Genomic DNA, 17,112 nt, shown 5'->3' with positions numbered 1-17,112 from the left:
TATTCTATTCTCCTTGTTTTCATGTTCATGTACAGTTCTTGCGCCACCTGCAGGCAGACGTCACCACTGAGTCTGATTCTCTCAGTTAATCAGGAGTTTGTTTTCAATGCGTTTCTCTATAATTTGTTTAAGTCTTGAACTTTTAAGTAAAGAGCCTTGAGATTATGTATATTTGGATTTGTCGCTATACAAATCCAATGTTATTGAAATTTCTCATCTTTCTAATTGAGACAAATTTTCCGTTGTATTTAGTTTGACATTATTACCATTAACTTTTCCCCTGTCTCCTCTGAACATGTATAAACTGTTTAATCTGCTTCAACTGTTCCTAATGTGGGAGAAACCATGTGGAGAGGGCCGACCACCTCACACGTCTGGAACAACATCTTCAAAGTGCTGGTTCTGGATTGTTCTGCTCCAGGTGACACAGATTCAGTCCAGAGGAATCCAGCAGAATAAAAACAGACGCAGCATCAGGTTCCCTTTTCCCCGACAGGAATACATTTATTTGAATTTATTTCAAATGATAAAAACAAGGGTTGGTTAACATGAAATGACCACAGGTTGGTTTCTTCTTGTTAGAGTAGAGACAAGGTGTGAACCTGAGGAGACCAGCGTGACGCCTCACCTGTGGGTCAAGGTGAACGCACACGCTGGACAGGAAGTGGAGTTTCATTTGTCCTTTGTGTTTCTCGTGTCCATCAGCCACCAGGTTCCCTCGTTCACCCGCCGGCTGGATGTTGTTGTTTGTAAAGAAACATGATCCCCAAAGTTTATTCTTGTTGGCAAAGTGTCACACGTCCGTTCAGCTCCTTCACCCTCATGTGGTCACACATCCAGAGAGTCTGCTCCATGTTCAACTCTTCACCATCTCTCTTTCCTATATTACAACCTTTTTACAACATAAAAATAGATCAATAGCTATGATTAACATATTCCATTATGTAAATACACGATATTTATTGCATTTTCAAATAGACTCGTTTCTTATTTACTCTGATGTCATCATCTTCCCCCTAAGAACAAATAAATCTGAATAAAAGCACTGGTACCGCGGAGAGAGACAACAGATGTGTGTAAGGCAATGACCAGCAGGGGGCGCCACATGGCTGAGAACGGAGAGTCGGCCCTGAACAAGCTCTTCTTCGTGGTCACTTCTCCTGCTTGGTCTCTTTGAATATGTCATTAGTGTTTTAAAGTCAAGCTAAAAGCAAAGTGTAGTAAAGAAGCTCCATGTGCTTCAAACATCTGGCCCTGAAGTGTTCCTCTTGTTTCTGGTTCGCTGCTCCCAGCTCCAATCTGTACAAACTGCAGAGCAAGTTCCCAGCAGCTCGTGGCCTCCTGTGGTCACGTCGTCTGAACGTTGGCTGAATGTTCCCGTGATTCATCTCGTCCACGATCCAGAAGAAATGATCTTTCTATAGAAAACCAGTGGAAACATTCCTCTCTCTGCAGCTCACCTGACTTCACCTGCTTCTGGCCTCTGACACGAGAGGATCTAAACGCAGCCTCACCTGCACAGCTGGAATGACTAAGACAAACCCACCCCCCCAAAATAAAAGCATCAATCAGCCCCTCATCAGTTCTGCTTAAAGACCTCAGTGGGAATCATTTGCTGAAAACTCAGTTTCCATTCGTAGCGTTGATTCTTTCTTTCTCTCCCTCGCAAATTAATTCTGACACCAAAAAAACAATTAAATAAACAAAACAAAAGATGTTATTCAGAGTTATGAAAATCACCATTGTCATCATGAATATGCATTTTTAAAAAGGTGGAATGCACCGAGTGGAAGCGTTGGGAGTTTGGTCCTGATCGGTCGTGTGGAGCAGAGGCTTCTGCTTCCGCTCAGCAGGAAGTCCAGGTGGTCGCAGTCGTGACGCTGGAGACGGCTTCTCGTCTCCGAGTGTTTGTGATTCTCTCGTGCAAAGTGAGAAAGTGACTCCGAGTCGTGTCCGACCTGCGTGCTGTGGTAGTGTTAACTTTTTTTGGCCACTGTGCTTCTGGCTGGTGGTTTAATGTTAGTGAATGTGTGTGTTTAGTGTGTGTTTAGTGTCGAGCGTGTTTGTGATTGGAGTGCGTCTTCACCACTCCCTCCTGAGCGTCCACCGAGTCGGCTGACTGAGAGTTCAAGTCCTGAGCTGAGGCCCGTTCACCTCCCGACCGGCGGCGCTGGAGGGGCTCCTCTCATCATGCCTGAGGGCAGAGAGACAGAGGTTACTCAAGGTCGGAGCTGGTAAAGATCTGCATCCAAACTCATCTGAAAACACATTGTACAGATTCACCTGACTAATGGAAGCTAAAGACCAGATATGTTGTATTTATATATATATGTCTATATGAGTATTTTCTCCTCCAGCAGGTCGACACTGACTATGATGCTGCTGCAGCCGTACCCTTGTTGTTTCTGCTGGGGTAGACCTTGTTGAAGTGCCTGTACTCCTCCGGAGGTGGAAGCTCTTCCATCGGGTGGAAGTTGAACTTGGATTCAAAATCATCTGAGGGAAGAGAAGGAGGACATTTAAGAAGAGGTCAATCATTTTAATTTGTGTTACCACTTGAAACTCCGGTCAGCTCGACAACCGTTGTGATCAACTGCTTCTCTCTCTCGCCTCACATGGCTTTGTGCTATTTATTCTATATTTATAAAGGTTACTTCTACGTCAGTGAAAACTAACACTGTATCATAACTTGAAGACAAAAAGGGAGGAGCACGCGGGAGGAGCTTGCAGCAGAAGGAGGAGGCGGGAGGAGCAGGCGGGAGGTGCTTGTGGGAGGAGCATGCAGGAGGAGCATGCAGGAGGAGCATGCGTGAGCATGCAGGAGGAGCAGGAGGAGCAGGACGAGCAGGAGGAGCATGCAGGAGGAGCTTGCAGGAGGAGCAGGAGGAGCTTGCAGGAGGAGCAGGACATGACACATTCGTTTCTGCTCATGTCTCGATCTCCACGTTTTCCCAGTGGACATCTCAGTCCGGGGGTCTCATTTATAAAAGAGTGGGTAGGATTCATAATGAAAGAGTACTTACATACAAAAGCCGGAAATGGCGTATGCCAAAGATAATTCCGATTTATAAAACCGTGCGCACGCTCACCTGAACGCAATGTTCGCTTTATAAATCACAGTCCACCTGGAAACGTTCGTATGTGGATCTGCCTCCAAATCCGCCCTCCACACGCCCACTTTCCACCATAAATGGTCAATGCAAAGCACGGCGTGAATATTAAATGATGCTGCTGACCAATGGGTTTCCACCGTGAGTCCTGACGGAGTCACGGCATCAAGCGATGTGAAGAGGAAGTGAAACTTTCTGACGAGGTGTTTGTTACTGAGTTGGAGGTGAAGAGCGACTTTATGGGACAGCAGTGATGTCTGTGTGAGATCAGACATCACTGAACCCTCGTTTCCTCCTCGTTCTTCCATTCACATTCACATTTCTTATAAGTTATCTCCAGTGCGCTCTGTGCTCTGTGCGCTCTCTGGCTCAGTCCCGTTCACTGCAGCGATCTGATGATACACGCACAGTGTTAGAAGATATTATTAAATCCTATTAATGACTCGGTTCCGTAACTCGGCTGTTAATCCAATCTGAACCTAATTTGCTTTAAGTTGTTTTATATTTTTTAAATTAAAAGGCTCGTGTGGAGCAGATACGTCACACGAGCAAAACTAAGTTGCTGGTTTCAATGTAAATTATGAATTGGATCAATAATCTGCTGCAGTTCACCACCTCACGTCTGTGTCGCCGTTTTCCCGTCTCCAAAACGGTCGTAAGCATGGGTCTAAGTTTGCGTAGAAATACGCACATTTTCCCGTCAAGTTTGTTTTTATAAATCCCAACGTTGGCGTGAGAGGTGGCGTACTCATGTTTCAGGCCCGTTTTGTGCGTACGCAACGGTTATAAATGAGACCCCGGGTCTGGCCACTCAGACACTTAATAAACTGACGTGATCCCGAGCGTACGATGTGAGGAGGAGGAACAGACGCTCAGTTTTCTAGTAAAACTTTGACTTCACTTTGGGAAGATCCTACAACTGTGCATCTATGAACGTTTCCTTCCCTCCTGAGTTGTTCCAGTGTAACAGGAAACTGACACGGCTCATTTGCATGGCCTGTAGCAGGATGTACGAGTGTCGACGGCCATTCATCAGGTCGTCTCCGACGTGTCATCAACATCAACACGTCAACAAATCCTGTGACTCGAGGATTAAATAGAGACGAGGACGACGGGAGAATCTAAATTCTTCCGTGTCTGTGAAGAGAAACCATGGATAAGCAGAAGGAATAAGACGATGCTGGTCTGTCCCCACTCACCTATGATGGACTTGGAAGAGGAGAAGTTGGAGTGGCCGTTCCTGATGGGCGGTGGAGGTGGAGGAGGTCCGGCCGGGGTGCGGGAGGAGGTGGAGGAGGAGATGGAGGAGGAGGAGGGCGGAGGAGGTTTTCCCACTCGGTTGAGGGACTCTGAGATCGCAGAGCTGTTGACACGGTACGGGGGGGGTGGCGGAGGAGCGTCCCGACCTCCGTTACGAGACCCGGAAGGCGGAACCTGGGGAGCTGCGTGGACAACACACACACACACACACACTAGTAGTACACAGTACCTACAACACAACTTCAACAAACCATCAATACAATGAACTTAATATTCAAGGAAAAGTTTAAAGTGACACAGAGTCAGTGTGTGAATTCCTGAGTGATTGTTCAGCCAGCCACCAGGGGGCCTTCGAGACGCTTTGGCTTCACTTTTCGGAGCCATCATGTCGGCCATCTTTATTTACAGTCTATGTCAGACATGGGCAAAGTACTTTAAAAAAAAATAATAATTTAAATTAAATCTTTTTTTTTTCTTTCTTTTCTAGCTTTTTTTTCGCAACTAACAATTCAGTAGCACTTAAATGTCTCGTACTTATAGCACTTTGTAGCTTTGCTTTATTTTTGAAGAAATCGTACTTTCTTGATTCTTGTTGTTCTGGGTTTGAACCCTCGGGGTTGATGCACTTATTGTAAGTCGCTTAGGATAAAAGCGTCAGCTAAATTATATTTGCCCAGGAGTGTGGTGTGTCGGGCTTGAAAGGTCACATGATCTCCCTTCACTGTTTCCCTTTCCCCACTGAAGTCCAATCGAAGGCTGTATGCCTGATATGCCGAGAAACTGTCGCAGTTTTCATGGAGTACAACATCAGCCGTCACTTTGCTATGAAGCATGCTAACTACGCTAGCAAGCAGTCAACGCAAGAACGGGTGGCTGCAGCTCAGAGGTTGGTGACTAATTTACAGACTCAGCAACATTTTTTTCACAGACAAACTGCGATTAAAGAGTCATCTACCAAGGCATGTTTTTGGGGGGGCATTCGAAATAGCAAAGGCTAGCAAGCCTTTCTCTGAAGCAGGGCCGGGTCTAGGCAGGGGCAAGAGGGGGCCTGGCCCCCTCAAATAAATGTTGTGCCCCCTCAAACTAAATCCCAATTTATAATAATAATAATATAATAAAGCACAATGCCCCCTCAAGATTTGTGGCTGCCCCCTCATACATGCCTGTCTAGACCCGGCCCTGCTCTAAAGGCGGGTTTTTGTTAAATGGTCTTGCAAATAAGTGCTTTGCTACTTGGTAAAGGCCAAATCCTTTCATGTAATGATTTTTTCATGTCATTTATATTAGTAAACAAAAACACTCCATCCATCTGTTCCTGGCCCCGCCATCAAATTTTGGAACCCATTGTGGCCCGCGAGTCAAAAACTTTGCCCACCCCTGGTCTATGTCAAGATACGTTTGTGCCAATTAATAGAGAAATCGCTGAATCAAACAAAAACAATGAACAGATTATCTGACGATGTAAATAATCCTTAGTTTAAAGCTATAACAAAGCAAATGTCTCCGACCACGCGTCACAGTAATAAACTGCACACAGAAGTGAAGCACCTTGACCAGTGGGTCCCAGTTCGGCCTGGAACAGAAACAGTCATGAACTGTGGCTGGTGGAAGTATTTCCAGTTCCAGCCGACACTGCACCAGTAACACATCATTCTCCTCCACTGATGACAGCAATGAGAACGCAGAGTATAATGTGAAGTGGTGAGAATTAGAGGAACATCAGACATCCTGTGAGCACAGTAAAGGGAAAAGGAATGCTGGAATATTCCACAGGGCTTGAGGAATGCAGAGGAACCAGGAGGCCTTGTGGCGACTCGCTCCGTTGTCCAATCACAACACAAAGCTTCAGCTCCCAAGTGGCTTCCTGTTTGGATCTCACTCTGGATTCAAATTAGGAAATGAAAGTTTCTATTCATCTGCACCGAGGAACTAAAGGTTTTTATGTTTACCAGTTTTACACGTTGTGGGTGACGGGGTCTTTCATCCTCCAGTGTTTGTTTCTATGTCAACACACACAGACACACACACACACACACACACACACACACACACAGACACACACACACACACACACACACACCTCGGTTCACCTTCTGAAAGGAGCGGAGGAATCTGATGTGTCACCATCCACAACTGGGCCTGTACACACACGTCAATGTTCAACAGATCTGCTCCATGTGTTGAATCCTGTCGCTGCAATGAGGGGAAAGTTTCCCCAAACACCAACAGCTGGAGGTATCAAGGCAAGTATTAAACCACAGTGTGTTTAGTGGCTGGACACACATCTGGCTTTAAAGCCATTTGTGTGTTTTACAGAACCAAAGAAATCCCCTCACCGCCCTGCGCTCTATTGTCAGACCTGCAGAACGTGCGATTGGGAATTCAAGGCTGCGCTGCCGGGCCGAGGCTCAGAGGAGACGAGTGGAAACGTGCTTCAGCCTGTGGACCAACATTCCTACAGCTGAGGACAGAGACTCAGGTTGTCTTCATCCACGCTGCTGTCCAACATCATCTCGATGAGACGGACACAAAACCAGAAGTTGGTTGAGCTGAAATAATTGATCCCATTAAGACCTGAGGCGCCGAATAAAGAACACATGAAAAACTCAGTGTTGACTGAACTTCAAACCAAGGAGCCAGTGGGTGAAGTCCTCAGAGAATCTGGAGCTTCTAACTCGGACATCTGCGTTGACACATGCCCCAGAACTCAGTGCATGTCAGAAAGCAGCTTAAGAGACGTGAATGAGGAAGAAGAAGGATCTCTGTGAGTTTGAAGTTTAGGGAAAAGGCATAATTTTACGACGAAAGCCAAATCTTTAAGATATCAAATCTATATTCATGTATCTGCTCCAGAGATTTAGAAACAAAGTGTTTATGAATGTTAGTGATTCCGTCAGCTCTTCAGGTTTGAGGTGTTTGGTTTGACGCTGAGGTTTGACTTGTTGCCTTTGGTCTTGAAGGGTTAAACCACATTCAGGAGGTGTACCTGCTCTGCGTCCAGGCGGCTCTCTGGCAGGTGGTGGAGGTCTCGGGACCGGCTGAGAAGATGGAGACGGAGAAGGAGGAGGAGGAGGGGCGTGGCTTCGTCCTTGGCTGCCGCCTCCTGATGTGTGTTTCTTGTGCAGCGAGTTGTGCCTCTGTGGCAGCTCCGGAGCTCCGCCCCCCCCGTCCACGTGGGAAGGCCCATTGGAGACTGAAGTGTGTGGTCTGTATGGGGGGGGAGGCGGAGGAGCAGAGGAACCCCCGGTTGGAGGTCGGCTGGAAGATGGCGGCTTCACCGAGCTGGGGGGCGTGGCACCTCTGTTGGGCGTAGGGGGGAGGGGCTTCTCTCTGCTATGAGGGGATGCGGAAGGTGCTTTCTGGTTGGGGGTGGGCGGAGCGTTGCCACGGCCGACCCTGTTGAAGGGTGGAGGAGGGGGGGGAGCAGAGGTGCTGTGCTTCATCCCGCCGCCCGTGGACGAGCCGCCGCTGGGGGGACGGGAGATGTCGGGCAGAGACGGGCGGTGGGAGCGCTGGTGCTCCGGTGGAGAGGGCTTGTTCGGGGGAGAGGGGGAAGTGGAGCGGCCTGCGGGGGGGCGGGGGGCCGCGGACCGGGCCCCCGGGGGCCTCAGTGCAGACCTGCCCACTGACCCCCCTGCTGAACCATCTGGGGGGGGGGGACAAAGAGGAGGCGGTCAATGCACTGCAGGTGGAACATGAGAGTCACAGAGATTCTCATCATCAAACCATTTGCTGATCATAACTATATATCATATCATAACTACTCATACAGACTCATCATAACTATATATCATATCATAACTACTCATACACACTCATCATAACTCCATCCATCAATGAATGATTTTACAGACTCAGGTTCACTGAAGATAAGAAAACTGGAGTCGAGACAAACATTCAAACACACGTCACAACCATCTGTTGTGATCACATTTTGAGTTTTTTGGTTACCAAAGTTATCTTCAGATTATTTTGAGTATGAAATGAAAACGTGGAATCAAGTGTTTCTGCTGCGGAAACGACTCCAGCTGTTTTCTTGTGGATGAATTTATCATTTCAATCGACTGTTCTTTGTCAGTGTGTTTATTACTGAGCTCATTGTTACAGTTGCTGTTTCACTGGATCAGTGTAAAACACAAAATACGTTTTTACCTCCAACTGGGCGTAACTTTGGCACACCACCTTGAAAAAGCCCCCCCATCCCCATTGGGGCTCCGCCTCCGCCTCCTCCTCCTCCGCCACTTCCTCCTGAATCTGGTGAAAGGAAAAAGTATATATCAAACATTCCATGAACAACACATATGTGTGTGTGTTGGAATATGGGCGAGTGAATATTAAAATGTACTCACTCTCTATGACGGGTGCACTCCGGTCACTGACCACGCCCACCTTCTTCAGCCGGGCGCCTTTGCAGATGTCGTTCAGCAGCGCTCCTCTGCCTTTAGCCCCGGATGAGCTCAGTTTGGGAGCAGTCGTGTTTGCCTGTCGGGGGGGTGGGGGTTAATTTTTTACAATAAAATAACAGGGGCCATAAACATAGAAGACCCAGAAAGAGAGAAAGTGCGACGTCCTGTGTCCTTACCCTCGACTATGGTGAAGTAAAATGACCCAGTTAGCATTAGCATTAGCACAAGGAAAAACCCCAACTATTAAGGGGGGGGGGGGATCGGCTGAGAGGGTTGTGGGGGGGGGGGGGGGGGGGGGGACTCGTCTCAGACAGAAAGACGTGTAGAGAGTCTAATGTAACACAACATGTCAACACATTCAACACCTCACTGGTCAAACAGGAAACCGGTTATGGACTCGTGGTTTTGAGATAAATTCTCCAACACTGAACTGCAGCATCTCCCTGTTTCTACAGCTGATGGATGCAGACGCCGCCCGGTGGCGAGCGGCGTGTTCCGTCCGCTCACTGACCTCATTGAAGGTGGGTGGGGGCGGCGGTCCCGGGGGTGGGGGAGGAGGGGGAGGAATAGGCATCCTGTCCCTCTGTTGGCACGTCTCTGTGTGGGGGGGGTAACGTCAGGTGACTTCACCAACTCAGCTGGGGCGACGCACACTGACACCTGAAAAACAACGGACACAAATGTTGGGACATGGTTTTTGCGCAAACCGCAGGCCTCTCTATCGGCCTGTATGGGTAGTCAAAACCTGAAGTACATGTGTTTTGTCTTGAGAAAGCCGCATGTGCTGGAGCGAACTCAATCTCCCAGGGTGCAATGTGTTTTCTTTGTTCTTGGAAGGCCAAGAAACTCCGGCTCCCAGAGTGCTGCATGTCCCCTTTGTTTCAGCAACTTCACATAGAGGTGCGAAGTGCTACCAGGATCAGATGCCAATTGGTCACTCTGGCCACATGACCTGAGGGTCATCAGCTCTATAAAAGACCAAGGCTCCCCCAATTCTTTCTCTTCTCCTCAACTCTTTCCTCATCCCCACCGAAGACTGCAACGCCAAGGGAGGGGGGTCCAGGCTGCTTCACTCTCTTTCTCCACCGACCACCACTGAGGACAGCAGGCTGCCGGCCTTTCCTCCTGCATCGGCGAGTGGAGAAACCGGATTCCTCCAGCTTAAATCTTCTCTATCCAACAACCGGAGGGCAAAGGTCGAGCTTCCAGCTCACCTTCTCAAGGAAACCTCCTCGCCCTTCAAGCTCTTCCAATCTCCTTGTTGCGATTCGATATCCTGCAGGTAAGGAATTCAACAAGCGAGAGCTGCACAGCTCAACAGAACTGCGGAAGCAGAGACCACACGAACCAGAGACTTCACACAACGCCAGGACGAACGGCAAACCGCACAGCAACTTTCTCCCTGTTCAAGGACTGGTAACATACTGGGCTTAATAATTATACGACGCTTAGCAAGACTGTTTATTTGATTCTGTGTGGTGTTTTTAAAGTTTGATAGATGTGGTGTTACTGTAGTTACAAGCTAAATGAAAGTTAATGTGACCTAGGCTCTACTCAGACGCTGCCATTATCTAATAAGCATTTTCACAGACACCGCATATCTCCTCACCTCATTAGCCCAGACCCCACTGCATGTCGTAAAACCACTTCTGCAGAAGAAGGGGGGTGCTATCTTAGGGGGTCAAACCACCATTCTGAAAGCACCCTTATTTACATACGCACACACACACACTCACATCTTTGTTAGTTAGTATTTTGTTTAGTAATTGGTGTTTTTATACTTATTATGTTTATAATAAATGTTTTCTTTTAACCCTGTCCTTTCATTAATGTTGCTTAAGTGAACTTTGCCAACCGTTACACTGTCAAGAACTCTATAACTCTTAACTGTTCATTATATAAGCTTTAATAGTAAATATTAAGATTTCTAATTGAACTAGATGTAAATGAGACTGATCTTAATCAATAAATTGGCTATCGTTTCCCTTCTGTGAAGGGTGGTGCCCCGCGAGAACTTAAACAAACTAAAGTTAGGATTTAATATTAATATTTTAAATATTAATGTTTTATATTTTATTTTGATAACCAAATGTATTTAACGCCTAAAGGCCCACCAGCTTATGGTATCACTCCTTACCCTTATTGCACAACACGATTCAAATGGTGGAGCTACGGCGGCCGGCCATGTTCCTATTGGTCCATAAAGATGTTACCGTGCACGCAGACAGTCAGACTTCATGGTTTCACGATCTATACAGAGTCACGATATCGTGACACTGATCCGTCTGCAGGAGGCTCTGATCAGACGACTCTTATTGGCTGACTAATAAAACGGTTGAGCATTTGTGTCTGGATTTTTACCTTTTTTTCTTATTTCATGTTCTGTATAATTGGTTGTTCTTTGGTTTGAGTTATGTAATTGTATTATCAAGAATAGAAACGTATACAGACCAAGAGAATAACAATAAATAGAAAAACATAGGAGTCTGTGAAATGTACATTTTAAGTTTTATAACTGCCTCTCAGGAATCTATATATTTTAAATATTCAGTTTAAAATTACAGGTCCAATGCTCATTAATAAAGCCATTTCGGCTAAATTGTATTTAGTTTAAATCTGTATCAGATATTTTTTACCCCCTAATATCTTTATCAGTCAGGATTTATTTCTGTGTAAAAGAGAAACGATGACGAGCCGGATGCCAACAAGCTTCATTCTGCTCCCTGGCCGTTCCCACTTTGCTCTAAAGACGATATTCTCCGTGGAAGGAATCTGTAACTGTAGCAGCTTCTGGGAAACGTCAGCGTAGTTTGGAGAAAGAGGAGGAACATTTCATCATGGATCCACAGACAGAAAGAGGCTTAGAGAGCTTTAAATCTCAGCTTTAGATCCATGCCATCAGCACTGGTGTCTACAGCCAACGACCAGATATCCACAGCACGTTTGGATGGATCGCCAGATTTGGCAGAACGTGTGCAATTTGTGAAAGAAGCTCCTGATCATAAAGTCAAAATGAATCAGAACGACCCGACATGCACTCAATGAGTTGTTAAAGCTCGATGGGTTGTGAAGACGACAGAAACATTCAAGTAAAACCACAAGTATATTGTGTTTGGCTACAGTGAAAAGTGTGATGTGCTCAATCGGACAGGCAGGAGAAACCGAGACAAACTGCACGAGTCTTTATCAAGTGACATTATTAATAACGACCCGTTCAAACTGCTCATCGCTCTTCACACACAAACTGACCAGCACATTTATTTAGTTAATAAACGATGGTGACGGATCAGGAATCCGGCTCGTTCCAGTCAATTCAACACTGAAGTCCTGGCTGTGCCCAGGGCCTCTGTGTGTGTGTGTGTGTGTGTGTGTGTGTGTGTGTGTGTGTGTGTGTGTGTGTGTGTGTGTGTGTGTGTGTGTGTGTGTGTGTGTGTGTGTGTGTGTGTGTGTGTGTGTGTGTACTCAGACACAGATATGAGTTGAGCGACTCGCTAACTGGCTGAAATGTTCCCACTGTTCTTATGTAAAATGAGGTCACTCAGGGGAAAAGGCATCTACTAAATGATGGATTCCTTCTGTTTATGAATCGATATCAGATCATTTAAAGAAGGCAGAAGATTTGAAGATTGATTTTAATGAGAGAATCGTCTTTTTAGGGAAAAGACAAACTGTGGAGAAGGTCCTGATACAGCTGCTGTTATGGAGCGTTTAAGAAGAGGTGATTTCTAGTTTCTAGTTTAATCCTTGTGAAACTAATATAGTTTTAAGACGTGGCATTGGATCGGTACGTGGATCTCGCCGATGGCTGACCCAAGATTTAGAAAGCATTTCTGATGCTGGTATCTGAACATCTTGAGTTATAAGTTGCTCTTATGTTTTAATTTGACTTTCACTTCTGTAGAAGTCGAGCTGGAGTTTTTTTATATTAAGATCCTGCTCAGTTTCAACGATTTAAACGTTAAGTCATATGAAACCTACTCATGATGCACCTGTACCTGAAACTACTGTTAATGTGGCTGACTCAGGTCACTGGATCTCCCCAAACCAGTTAGCTGGCTGGGCCCATTGTTGGCTGATGCAGGCAGCGTTGCCTGCTCGCCCCACCCTCACCCGCTCCATTCCTCAGGCTGCTGGGCTGAGTGTCGGGACAGGTTATCACCGAGGGAATCCAGAGGAATCTCACCGAGCAAGCTCACCAGCCAGTCAGTGTTGTGCTTCAAGAGGAAAGGCACAGCAGCAGAGACAGAGTCGGGGGGGCGGGGGGGGGGGGTCTGCTGAGTGCACGACGGCTGAAGCCACAGACGTACACACTCGTGTCAATGACTGTGTTTCCGTTGAGTCTGTTAATCAGACCAATAATCCAGCCTCAAACAATGAGGTCATTCTGTTTGATTTGAGATGTATGAACCTGATTGTAAAAGGAACCGAATCTGCAGCCACACTAACTCTCTTTATCTTTAAAACGCTGCTGCTCCCGTTTTAGTTTGAAATCTCCGGAGTCGGGTTTTGATCTGGACAAACAGAACCTGAGACTTTTGGCAGCGAACATTCCCAGCGGGCGAAGGGGCGCGTGTTGATGACGACTCTTGAGAAGCTGGAAAAATACAGATAGCTCCGGATTAAAAAGCCAACTTGGCAAGTCGAGGAGATTCAGCAGCTTTTAGACAGTTTCCTGTTATGAAGGCGTCTGAACTGAACAATCTCCTCTTGCATTTGCATCTAAAAACAGCTATTAACAGATGTCAACTTTCAGAACACCAAACTATTAATCAGTTCATCAAGAAAATTGTTTTTAGCTGCAGCTTTATATGGTATTTGTTAAAAGCAAGAGAGTGGTGTACGTGTTGTGGTATCAACAAGTATCAATAATTATATATTGTTTTTCTAGAAAGTATCTTTATTCTCAGTAATATTGGTCTACTATTAATATCACATAATTCAAGTATTGCAGAGTAGAGCTACAGTAATTGATTAATCAAATTGACAACTTCTGATAGTTCCAGCTTCTCCAAATACATTTCTGCTCTTGTCTTTTGTCATTAAAACTGAAAATCCCACATATTCTGGATTCTAGACTGAACGGGTGAATACAACAAGATGTTAATATAGATTACTATGAGCTTATATTGTGTTTTTACGCTATTTTACAGACAAAAACAACTGACTGAGAATATAAATGATAAATGAATGATTATTAAAAAAAGTTGCAGCCCTACATAGGAGGATGAACGAGTTTTGGGTATTTTTAAATTATGAATGAGTATAAGATTCCACATGTTGACAGAAACAATGAGTTTCTTCTGTAGCCTCTGGTAGCTTGAAAAAAAAGACAACATTTATATTTACATGTATTCATTTACACATCAAACTGAACGCAGCAATAAAAGCCACAGGTCCTGACCTTTGACCCCTCTAATCTGACTAATCCTAGCCACTCCAGATCAAAGTGGCAGAAGTGAGGAGCTAAGTAGGTCACGATCGCTGAGGTTTGGGCTCCGTGTCGCTGCTCGTTCAGTTGGTACACAGCCGTGTGGTGGAGCAGAGACCAGCCCCCCCCCACTCCACACAGCTCCAGTGTGACGCTGCTCAGAGGAGCGCCGCCCGGGGACGGCGGCGTACGAGGAAGTCAGACACGTTTGTGGTTAAGGAAACAAACTGAGCGAGAGGCCTGTGGCTCCGAGGGAGAGTTTCTCCTCTCTTGACTCACACGGTGAAGACGATGGTGCAACACACTTGTGTCGCATCAGGATCTGAAAAACTGTTGTTGAGATTTTACCGGTGAAACAAAAAAAATCCTTTAAATTTATATTTCCCCGGTTAAAATGAAACAGACCAAAATGAAATCTTTGAATTCATTTTTCCTGCAGAAACATTTCGTATCCGTAAGACTTCACCAGGTGGTTATCCTCTCTTCTCGATTACCATGACAACACTGATGAATGTCCTACAGCACCAGGTCATGTGATGAAATGTCTTATTTTGTCCAATCGACAGTCAACACCACAAAATCATTCAATTTACAATGAAGTAAGACCAAAGAACAGCAACAGCATGTTCGTCCTTTAAGAAGCTGGAACCATCAGATGGCTCCGCCTCCCGATACAAGACTGAAATGTTTAATTAGTTAATTGATTGGCTCTAAGTGGTTCCAGCTGCTAAAATGTGGTTTTTAATGCAGGTTTTCTGTCTTTAAAATGACAGTAAAAAGATTAATTCTGAGGTCGGTTGGACCAAACAAGACAGTGACAAAGATTTAAGAGTTGAATTATCATTTTGGCCACTTTTTTTGAAAACAGAAATGCCAAATAATGGTTGTTTCTAACTTCTCGAATATGGAGGATTGGAAGTTCAGACTATTTTTTAAAGTTTTTATAAAGCAACTGAAAGCTTTTTTTTGTCACAGTCAAGCTGTCAAAGTATGAGATGACACTAAGATCTAGCAAGTGACATAATGAATAAAGGCAATTTATCTGTAAATATTCTACACTGACGTCACTTTGGTTATGGAGGAAACCACACCTGGTATTTAATAGATAAATGATTAATAAATAGAGAAAAACAAGTTCTACTCAAGATAAGATGAAACTCGGACCAGTCAGAAAGCTCATGTAATCTAAAACCTGTTGACTCAGTGATTGCATTTTAAATTATTTCGCTTTTTATCGTTATTTCTTCGCGGTTTATCTGTTTAATGTCTACATCCGGTTAGAGGAGCCTCGAGAAGCTTCTTCAAAACTTTAGTTTCTGAGTAAAAACCTGAAATCAGTGCAACGCTTCTCTGGACGAGTAACGACCCGCAGCGAGGACTTTAACTCGGGTCCGTGTCCCCGGAGCAGGAGCACCAGCCCCGGGTTCCAGAGGAGCGTCGCTGCCTGAAGTTCAGTGAAACCTCCCGGGCCGACGCGAGGCTCGGGCCCGGGGAGGAGTGCGGCCTGTCCGGGGCGAGCAGCCGCCGCGGCCGCTCCCAGGTGAAGCTCCACCGACACACCTGGAACTAGCTCCAACTTAGCCGCAGGAAAAGTTAGCTGGGACACGGAACTCACCCTGGCTGGAGGACCCGGAGCTGCGCTGGCGTCGTCCTCCGCACCAACATGGATGGAAGGGGTCGCCGTGTCACTGCCGCGGGCCGGGTGTGACAGCGGCTCGGGCCGGGAGGCAGCGGGCGGGTCGCGGGCAGGCGAGCAGCCGGCTATCGCTAGCCTGGTGGCGGCTCCTCCGCAGCTAGCCGCAGTTAGCCGTTAGCCGCTAGCTGTTTACTTCCAGCTGTCAGGAGTCTCTTCCCGCAGATCTGCGACACGACACCGCGAAACAAACCGCCAGCAGCCCGGGGGACGCGGTTCACTCGCTCTGCAGACACTTCCGGGAAGCTACGTCAAAGTTTGTCCGCACTCCTGCGCTGCGAGCAGAGCCATTCTCCCGCTGACTGCGTGTGTCCGCCCCGGTTCGCTCTGCACTCTGCCCGCTCCCAAACACGGAAGCTGCACAAAATGGAGGCGGCTCGGCGACGCGTTCAGGCGCTGCAGGAAATTCCACTTTCAACCTGTAAGCACGTAACTGCGCTGGGCACAGACATGCAGACAGACAGGTGGACAGACATGAAGAGAGACATGCAGAGAGACAGGTGGACAGACATGAAGAGAGACATGCAGAGAGACAGGTGGACAGGTAGACGGACATGCAGACAGACAGGTGGACAGACATGTGGACAGACATGTAGACAGACAGGTGGACAGACATGTAGACAGACAGGTGGACAGACATGCAGAGAGACAGGTGGACAGGTAGACGGACATGCAGACAGACAGGTGGACAGACATGCAGACAGACAGGTGGACAGGTAGACGGACATGCAGACAGACAGGTGGACAGACATGCAGAGAGACAGGTGGACAGACATACAGAGAGATAGGTGGACAGACATGCAGAGAGACAGGAGGACAGACAGGTGAACAGGTAGACAGTCAGGTGGACAGGTAGACAGACAGGTGGACAGACATGCAGAGAGACAGGTGGACAGGTAGACGGACATGCAGACAGACAGGTGGACAGACATGCAGACAGACAGGTGGACAGGTAGACGGACATGCAGACAGACAGGTGGACAGACATGCAGAGAGACAGGTGGACAGACATACAGAGAGATAGGTGGACAGACATGCAGAGAGACAGGAGGACAGAAAGACATGCAGTCAGACAGGTGAACAGGTAGACAGACAGGTGGACAGGTAGACAGACATGCAGAGAGACAGGTAGACAGACATACAGAGAGATAGGTGGACAGACATGCAGACATATAGGTGGACAGACATGCAGACAGACAGGTGGACAGACATACA

The 17,112-nt window shown here is 46.7% G+C and overlaps 1 protein-coding gene across 1 annotated transcript; it reads right to left on the bottom strand.

Moving 5' to 3' along the window:
- Positions 1-478: 478 nt before the first annotated feature.
- On the bottom strand, positions 479-16,251 carry wipf2a (WAS/WASL interacting protein family, member 2a). The gene is made up of 8 exons (XM_061091517.1): positions 15,820-16,251; positions 9,288-9,436; positions 8,720-8,852; positions 8,523-8,624; positions 7,357-8,016; positions 4,310-4,552; positions 2,395-2,496; positions 479-2,194 (listed from the first exon to the last, which is right to left on the bottom strand). Exons 2-8 carry the CDS (start codon positions 9,348-9,350, stop codon positions 2,151-2,153), a joined length of 1,347 nt encoding a protein of 448 aa, XP_060947500.1. The 5' UTR covers positions 9,351-9,436; positions 15,820-16,251; the 3' UTR covers positions 479-2,150.
- Positions 16,252-17,112: the final 861 nt, after the last annotated feature.

This window comes from Limanda limanda, chromosome 2 (genome assembly GCF_963576545.1).
Source record: "Limanda limanda chromosome 2, fLimLim1.1, whole genome shotgun sequence".
NCBI classification, from domain to species: Eukaryota; Metazoa; Chordata; class Actinopteri; order Pleuronectiformes; family Pleuronectidae; genus Limanda; species Limanda limanda.
This window is presented reverse-complemented; position numbering and strand designations above follow the sequence as displayed.

Bases quoted from the DNA above. Each gene is read 5' to 3' on its own strand.
- wipf2a (XM_061091517.1), bottom strand. From the start codon at position 9,350: ATGCCTATTCCTCCCCCTCCTCCCCCACCCCCGGGACCGCCGCCCCCA. The intron at 8,625-8,719 runs GTGAGTACATTT...TCCTTTCACCAG, and splicing joins GAGTGCACCCGTCATAGAGA to ATTCAGGAGGAAGTGGCGGA. The intron at 2,497-4,309 runs GTGAGTGGGGAC...CTCTTCCCTCAG, and splicing joins CTCTTCCAAGTCCATCATAG to ATGATTTTGAATCCAAGTTC.